This window comes from Sturnira hondurensis, unplaced genomic scaffold, assembly GCF_014824575.4.
Source record: "Sturnira hondurensis isolate 20B ecotype Veracruz unplaced genomic scaffold, ASM1482457v3 Scaffold0013943, whole genome shotgun sequence".
Taxonomy (NCBI): domain Eukaryota; kingdom Metazoa; phylum Chordata; class Mammalia; order Chiroptera; family Phyllostomidae; genus Sturnira; species Sturnira hondurensis.
In genome coordinates this window covers 2641-11769 of record NW_028086574.1, presented here as the reverse complement: position 1 = coordinate 11769, position 9129 = coordinate 2641, and the positions used below count along the sequence as shown (strand labels likewise).

General features: G+C 45.0%; 1 protein-coding gene across 1 annotated transcript; it reads left to right on the top strand.

Annotated features, from left to right (window-relative positions):
• The first annotated feature begins 626 nt into the window (after positions 1 to 626).
• Positions 627 to 6543, top strand: LOC118998251 (zinc finger protein 417-like). Its single transcript, XM_037062300.1, has 4 exons — positions 627 to 680; positions 2140 to 2266; positions 5514 to 5724; positions 6147 to 6543. The coding sequence occupies exons 2-4, from the start codon at positions 2233 to 2235 to the stop codon at positions 6397 to 6399; spliced, it is 498 nt and encodes a 165-aa protein (XP_036918195.1). The 5' UTR covers positions 627 to 680; positions 2140 to 2232; the 3' UTR covers positions 6400 to 6543.
• The last annotated feature ends 2586 nt before the right edge of the window (positions 6544 to 9129 follow it).

Below are 9129 nucleotides of genomic sequence, written 5' to 3'. Positions count from 1 at the left end.
GGTGACCTTTTGCTTTGCAAAACGCTCAATCCACTGAGCCACGCCAGCCAGGGCAGTGCGTGTTTTAATAGATTAATTTAGCTAAGCAAGTTCAACTGTGGAAGGCTAGCTAGAGTTAGCGACTTGAACTCCCTCCACCAACCACATCCAGCCTGAAGGATCCACATGTTATATGCCCTGAATCAAAGGCCTTGCGGGCGTACCAGAGACCTTGGCCCGACAAATGTTCTTCACTGGAAGGCGATTTATTATTCTCAGGGTCTTCTTGGGGTGTAAATGTGCAAATCTACTCTTGCAAAGAGCTGGCGTAACTCAGGAGGCCATCCTTGAGTGGAAGCTCTCCATTACCTAGAAGGCAGGCTTGGAATAGCAGGACAATGAGCCAATAAACACTCTGAAATGCATTTCCGGTAGGGTACCACTGTAAGGCGGGACTTTTGCCTTCCTTTGACTGGCATTTCCGGATCTCGGTTTCGTTATGAAAGCCAGGGTGTGCAATGCGAAAGTCGTGCAGAGCAGGCGCCAGACATGGGGTCTCCACAGCAGCTGTGAGACCCAGCACAGTTGCTCGGGTGACCGGCCCTTGAGGCAGCCCAGGGACCTCCTTATTACCCGCTGCGCCTGCTCCCCTCGGCCTACAAAGTCCGGTGGCGGCGGGCACACTGAGGTGCGGGGTGGAGGTGAGCGCGAGACCCCTGCCCCTCCCCTTCACCGCACGGAGCCGTCAGGCGGGGGGCGGTGAGTCTGCCACGTCCTGGAGCCCAGGCCCCAGCGACCCCTTCCAGTGAGACAGTTGTGAGTGACACATGGTGTGACCGGAGCAGAATAGGGTGACGAGCTCTGGGGCCGACGGAAGTTTTCTTACTGAACCTATAACACCCCGGAGGCTGCTCATGCCCTGGCACGTTCAGAAAACTTTGGCGTGTCAGACAACCATCAGGTTATTGACGGGCCTACGGTCAATTTGCATACAAATCAGGGTAAAACTAAAGCAAGTTTTATTCGGGTAGAAAAAAGAAAGAGGCCCGTGTGGGCGACACAGTGCAGGAAGCAAAATGTGTGCCTCCAAGTGGAGTCAGTCCTACTGGGAGTGAATGCTGATGTAGTTCTTGGGGTTTTACCCCTTTTCCTGGGGGGGGGGGGGGTATGTNCGTTCAGAAAACTTTGGCGTGTCAGACAACCATCAGGTTATTGACGGGCCTACGGTCAATTTGCATACAAATCAGGGTAAAACTAAAGCAAGTTTTATTCGGGTAGAAAAAAGAAAGAGGCCCGTGTGGGTGACAGTGCAGGAAGCAAAATGTGTGCCTCCAAGTGGAGTCAGTCCTACTGGGAGTGAATGCTGATGTAGTTCTTGGGGTTTTCCCCTTTTCCTGGGGGGGGGGGGCTATGTCTGCAACATCCTTGCCGCCACATTCTGAGTGGGACTCCTGGCTGGCAGGGGTCCTCCAAGGTTGCAATTCCCTGATTGCCCAAGGGTCTTCCCACCATTAACTGTTTTCCTTTGTTGGTGCCCAGAGGCAGGGGCTGAGGCTACCCATGTGGCTTCTTACATCCTCCTTACATCTGTGAGTTTTCCCTAAATTCTTTCCGCCCTGCCTCAGTTGTACTAGATCATTCTGAAGCATGTAAGCACTGTCTGGAAGCCATATTCTAACTACCCTGTGCTCTCAGAGGGATGCCTGTTGTGTGGAGCAGGAGGTGGCAGGCTGAGGAACTGAAAGTGGGGTGTGAAGCTGTGAAGGAGGAAGAATTGCCCTGTGCCCAGCTAGAGGAAGGGTGAACTCATTGTCTTGGGTCCTTGGTGTGGGGATTGAAGGGTGAAACATAAGCCCATGTATGGCTCTGCTGAAGAGGCATGGTCTGGGAGAATTGGCGGACAGGAGGGATGAAGCCCAGAAGGTTTGTCCCAGGAATGGATGTCTGCTTATCTGCTGCAGGACCAATCATTGCTGTTGTTGCTGAGGGCAACGTGAGTGGTTAATGAGACTGATGAGACAGCAGGCAGCAGGGCTGTTTTCCTCTCTGAACGGAGCGTCCTGAATAGTTTTAGGAGTGGGTAAGATTTGTCTAGAATAGCATTGGGCAGGGCTGATGTCAGACAGACTCTTCTGGATTCATTTGTATTAGTTTTGACAGGTTGTTGTGACCTTTGAGGATGTGGCTGTGTATCTGTCCAGGGCAGAATGGCGCCTCCTTGATGAGGCTCAGAGACGCCTGTACGTGGATGTGATGCTGGAGAACTTTGCTCATGTATCCTCGCTGGGTAAGACACTGACTGCCCCTTTGTGCTCAACTTTGGCATGCCTGCACCCACCTTTCTTCAGGGTTGAGTTTGGTTCTGTTATAACCTCTAAGGGTCCTGACCAGACTGGCAGCCAGCAAGCCATGGACAGCAGCAGTTTTCCTTGGGTTCACCTTTGTTTCTGTCTCCAGTGGTCCTTTTCTTTACCCCTCCTTGCCACAAATGTTAATAAGTTAACTCTTCAAAAGGATAGTGATGTTTACACTCAGCATGCACACGCACTGGGCTTTCTATGTTCTATGCCCTTCGTTCTTTAGGAGTTGCTGTGTCCTCACATGTTGACTGTAGGTGCACAGCTTGCTGTCCCAGGTTTCTGGGTAGATGTTGGGGTTGACAGGGTGGTGTGTTTTTACTGTCTCCTTATCTCCAAGGGGCAGCAGTACCTACTGTTCTGAAGCCCCATAGGGGGGTAGGATTTGAGGTCAGTGTTGTTGCCAGAAATCTAACTGATTTCACACTGAGTAGTGTGGAAAGCTGTTTTTTATACTCCTGTTGATAATATCTTCATATATGTATATACTTTTAATCTTCATCTGAGAATATGTTTAGTAACTATTAGAGAGGAAGGCATATAGAAACAGACAAGGAGATAGAGAGACACGCGCAGCAGTGTGAGAGAAAAACATCAGTCCGTTGCCTCCTTTGTGTCCCCATGTAGGGATCGAACTTGCAGGCTTTGGTGCTGCTCTGGAAAACCACCCAACCATCTAATCCACCTGGCAGAGCTGAATAAAATATTTTGTGTATATTTATTAGTCCTGTTTTCTCTAAATAGTAGTCAGCTCTGGCTGGTGTGCCTCACTGGATTGATTATCACCCTGTGAACAAAAGTATCACTGGTTTGATTCCCGGTCTAGGACAGGTGGCTGGAATGCTGGGCAGGTCCCCTGTAGGGGGCTTACTATAGGCAACCACACCTTGATGTTTGTCTCCCTCTATTTTTCCCCTTCCTGTCTTTAAAAATAAAATCAATAAAATCTTAAAAACAAAAAGGGTCATCAAACTTCATATAAGCTGCCCCTGAGATGATGTATCTATTTCCCTGTTCGATCATGCCTACTTTGGAACTCTGCAGTTTTCACTTTATTTGTGATATTCTCAACTCCAGATTTTTACTTTTATATTTTTATGATTTCTGACTGTGATCACCACATTGTGTGACTGTATTTGTTTATTATGTTGAGTACCATGGATATTTGCGTGTTCCTCACTGAGGTTTTTAAGACTAGTACTGAGAAAAAATAAGAAAAAATACTGAGGTATTTTTTCCTGGACACTGTGTAGTTCTCCATTTATTGAGAATTCAGTACAAAATTGTGAGGTTCCATTTGCGATTTTTTTACACATTTCTTTTGGTGTTAGTGTTAAGGTCAGAGCATTTTATGAGACTGTTACCATAAGACTTTGTTTTTATATTAGAGATTTATTTATTATTTACCAGGAGGGGAAGGCTGGAAAGAAAGAGAGGGAGAGAAACATTAATGTGCCAGAGCAGCGTGCATGGCTTGCCTGTGGCATGTCCCCATCGGGGGTCCTGGCCTGAAACGCAGGTACACGCAGGGACCTGGAAAACTCGAGGTGAACACTCTGATAGTAGGTCAGTAGTCGGCCCAGTGAAACCCACAAGGCAGGGCTAGATGACGTTTCATCTGCACGTGGATTCGAGTGTTCTTAGTAGGCGCTGTGTTGTGTTTTGGATGAAGAGAAGTGACTTCCCGTTCTGCTTGCTGCCCCATGAGCTGAAGTTAGCATAATGAAGTCTGTAGGGGTCCTCCATGGCCAGGGCAGCAGTTTTCCAACTATCTAGTGGTCCCTGTTGGATTCTTGGTGGCAGAGATTGCTGGGACTAGATGATGTTATTCCTTCATAAAAGATGTTGTGGCCCAAGGTCTTCCTCTGGATATCCTTTCTGATGAACTACAGATTCCTTTGAAATAAAATCTGTGGGAGGTTGGCAGATATTATCAAGATTTCTGAAGTTCTCCGGGATAGAGGTTGCCATGGTCATTCACAGAACAGGCCACTAGAGTCCACTGTAGCAGAAGCTCAGTGGCGTGGAGAGGAAGTTCTCACCCTTCTCTTAGGAATCTAAGCATCTTTGCTAAGCCTTTCTCTCTTGCAATTCTTTTTGTGCCGTTTCTTGTTTTATGCTCCTCTTTGTAGCTCTTTGGAAAAATTGATCTCCTAATTACTTCTTCTTTTCCATAGAGCTGCCTTTATCATACATAATTATATAATTACTCTTGAAGGCGGAGAATAATTGTCTTTTTTATTCTGCCATCCTGCTGATGGTACTCCCATAGATCTTTTTCTTTCTGTCTGTTTGTGCCGAGTTGTTCTACGATAGTGCTGGTAATGCATGTCTGCTGTTTTCTCTTACCAGTTGCATCAGCGCTATTCCATGTAACTGCTCAACTGGGAGGGAATTGGAGGATTCCTTTCTGTAGCACTTGAGGGACATGAGTCCAGCCATGACGGGATGGGCTTAGAGGCACCCTGATGCCATTAGAGGTACTTGAGGAGGGTTTGATGCCATGGCTTTTTAAAAATATAATCAGAAAAAATATATATATATATATATATAATCAGAAACCTGTTTTCTTTAACTGCATTTTGTGGCCATTACCAGTAGACACATCTTAATCTATGTGTCCTTTCTAAGTGTTGGGGCTTTCCCTAATTTTGGTTCTCATAGTTATCTTTACTAGTCCGATTCCAGCCAGGGCTAATCTCTGCCTCTGTATCCTGTACACGACAAGCCTCTGTGTGAGGAGTGTTGTTGGTGTGCTCTCCACCTTTACTCAATGATCATTGTGCCTTGAAGGTGCAAATGTATCTATAGGAACCTTGCCAGTGTCCATTTTGCTGTGGTTGATTATCGTGGTTTTCGGCACCTTCATTTTTCTCTACACAGCCTGACATCGCCAGCAGGAAATATTTTAAAGGCCACTATCAGCAGGAGAACAACTTTTAAAGCCTACCTTTCCTTGTTCCATGTCCTACCATAATGTACTTCGGTTAATGAGGGGACCATTATTTTCTGTGTTACTTGCCTAGTAATGCACAACCACCCTTTCTTAAGAGTCTATCCCACTTGCCTTGAAAATTGTCACAGGGAATCATCCTTACATAGGACAATGCAAATTTGTGATGAGAATACCCCTCCCTACTTCAGTATGTACTTCCGCAGGGTTTGTTTTTTTTTCAGGTTGCTGCTGTGGAGCAGAGGATATGGAGACACCCACTGGGCAGAAACTTTCTGAACAAGTATCACAGGAAAAGTATCCAAAGGCAGCTTTGTCTTCCCTGAAGGCGCAACCCTGTGAGAAATGTGGGCTGGTCTTAGGAGACATTTTCCTCTTGGTTGATCAGCAGGGAACGCAACACAGCACAACACTGCTGAGGTGTGGGGCATGTGCAATACCATTTTTTAAAGTATTTTATTTATTTATCTTTAGAGGGGAAGGGAAGGAGAGAGGAAGAGAAACATCAATGTATGGTTGCCTCTTGTGCATCCCCTGCTGGGAACTGGCCTGCAACCCAGGCATGTGCCCTGACTGGGAATCGAACCTTGATCCTTTGGTTCCCAGGCCTGGGCTCAATCCACTGAGCTACATGAGCCAGGGCTTTTTTTTTAAAAAAATATTTTATTTATTTATCTTTAGAGAGGAAGGGAAGGAGAGAAATATCAATGTAAGGGAAGGAGAGAAATATCAATGTGAGTCCCCTGCTGGGAACTGGCCTGCAACCCAGGCATGTGCCCTGACTGGGAATCGAACTGCGATCTTTTGGTTCACAGGCCTGCGCTCAATCCACTGAGCTACACCAGCCAGGGCTGTGTAATACCATTTTATTTCAGTGCATGGAGGAACCAGCATCAGGAACAGGACACAACAAAGAATTACTTCCTGAGCAGTGTGGACAGTGTCTCATTTGGAAGAGCTGCAATTCCCATATGTCATGGAAGCCTTGTACGTCCAGTCACCATGACCTCAGGACATCTTGAGCAACAGGATACTGACACCATGCACAGGGCAAACAAAGTGTCTCAGGCTGGAATAACTCTTCATAGTACCAAATATCATTATAGCTGAAGAGAATGTAAGAAAGCATGGGCTGTGAGGACGCACTTGTTGAGGACCAGAGTTTCCCTACTAGAAGCCAGTGTTTTCAGTGTTTTGAATGTGAGATATTTTCTTCCAGAATTTCTGCCCTCCATGTTCATCAGAGAGTTCACACTGGAGAAAAGCCTTATGAGTGTGGTGAATGTGGGAAATCTTACACTAGAAGTAATGCCATCCATAAAGTCAGATAGCACGCAATGGAGTAAGGCCTTATGAGTGCACTCATGTTCATCTTAGTTTTCAGAGAATTCACACTGGAGAAAAACTGTATACACACAGAGACTGGAAGATTATTTACTTGGAACTCTGGTTTTCTGAATCATCAAAAAGTTCACACTGGAGAAAGACCTTACCTATGCAGTCAATGTGGGAAGTCTTTTCCCAGTACTTCTACTCTCCGTGTTCATCAGAGAATCCACACTGGAGAAAGGCCTTATGAGTGCAGGAAATGTGGGGAATCCTTTGCCAGGAGCTGTACCCTGCGTTGTCATCAGAGAGTTCACACTGGAGAATAACCCTATGGCTGCAGTTTATGTGCAAATACTTTCATTAGCAGCTCTGTCTTTTGTCATCGTTCAGCTGTTTATACTGGGTAAAGGCCTTTTGAGTGCAGTGACTGTGGAATATCCTCTATCAGTACCAGTCACCTGCATTGTCATCAGAGAGTTCTCACTGGGGAATGTCCTTATAAATGAAGTGAATTTCGGAAATTCTTCTTTTGAATCCATAATTTCTATTGTTATAACAGAGTTTACACTCCAGCAATGCCTTTTGATTGCTAAGATTATGTGTAATATCAAATTGTTTGGGTTTTTGCTGTATGAAGTGTGGTAGGTACATATCATATACTTTAAATAATAATGTGTATTAATTGACACACTAGTCACTTTTGTAAGTTCCAACATTTAATAATATAATCAAAAGCCTTGTGCCCTAGATGGTGTGTCTGAGTGGATTGAGAGCAGATTTCTGAACCAAAAGGTCGCTGGTTCAATTCTCAGTGAGGGCGCATGCCTGAGTTTTCTGCCGGGTCCGCAGAATGGGCCCCGTGACAAGGAAGCATACATTGATGTTTGTCTACCTTACTTTGTCTTTCCCATTCCCTCTGTCTAAAAATAAATAAAGTAAAATATGTTTGAAAAAAAGGCCATATTCAAACTTACGCCTGGCATTAGAGATGGGGATTTCTCCGTTGTGGCATATTAAGGCCTCCGTGCAGGGCAGAGAGGCAGCTAAGACCAATGAAATGGAGCACACAGCTATTACTGCTGTTTTCATTGCTGCAGTTATATGATTTTTCAACTTTGTTCTGATGTTTTAAAGTACTTATTGTCTGCCTCACCGTCTTCATGGGAGCATTACCTGTCATTTCCATGGTTTCTCAGGGCGATCTACATCGAGATTTAGCTGTATTTTGTCTATCGCCTTTTTGAGCTTAGCATACAGCTGGGCACTAAGGAGAGCCCCATGATTCAGGGCCAGGCCTTTCTGCAACTTCAGTTTTCATTTGTATCACAGGCTTAATTTTATCCACTGTGGTGAATGGGGTACATCATTTTGACCTTCCACTGTTTTTGCTACATGTTGTAGACATTCACTCAGCAGCACTGAGGACATGGGACGTGATACTTGAACATATTCAGAACTGACAGTGGAGACCTATACTATCATTACCCACCTGCTGGAATGTTTACCTCTTCTTCATAGAGGAAAGTCAGTGCCCACTTGACCTTGTACTCTATTAAGACTGGTTGCAGGAGACAGTGTTGCTCACGATCTATTCCCTGTGGCCCTGGCCATGTTTAGCAGCCACATCTTCCTTTCCAGTCTCCCTATGTCAGCACCAGAGATCTTTTGGTGGTCACCATAGTTACGACTTGTGTTCCTTTAGTTACTAACCACAGTTAGCAACCATACTACTAACTTGTGTTCTTTTGGCACAAGCCCTCCTTCCACTGCCCAAGGCACTTTGGCCACAACTGAGAATCTTACTCCTGATTGTACCAGACAGTAGCCAATTGGCCAAATTAGGTTTGGTCTGTGTCTCCACGACCCAGTTAGCATTGTTATGTCTCAGGGGCTTCTTCAGAGAAGAGGATGAGTACATTGTTGGTGATATTTGCTGTCTGCTTCCACAACATTTTCCTAAGTGATACAGTCTTTTTAAAAGCACCAGGTGGCATGGGTGGACCCTCTGAAAATGGACCCCTTGCCCCTTGTTCCTGAATAACTGCTGTCAATAGAATGTCTAGGAATCTCTAAGCCCTTCTAAGTGTTACTGATGTTCCATTTTCAACAGAGTGAGCAAGCAGCAATGAGCAGCCTTGTAAGTGACTTGGGACTTTAGGGCATTATTTTCCAAGTCTCTGCATTTTCATTGCATGCCATCTCATAGTTGTAAGTCAAACATTTTTCCAGTTATTCTACAGATACAAGTACACCTTTTAATATTCACTCTATATGAGAAAAAGGTAAGTGTTAGTCATGTTAAAGAGAATAATACCATGGCATAGCTGTGGTCCTCTAAGCTGAAATGAGGTGTCAGTTCATTTGTAGACTCACATCATCCCCATCCTTTAGCTTGAAGTTTATTTACATGCCTAATTATATTGCTAGTTGTGTTTTATAACCTTTTATTAACAGGTTATACAAGTGTTTCTTGGTGTCTCATGAAATATAATTCATGAATGTGTTCCTAAT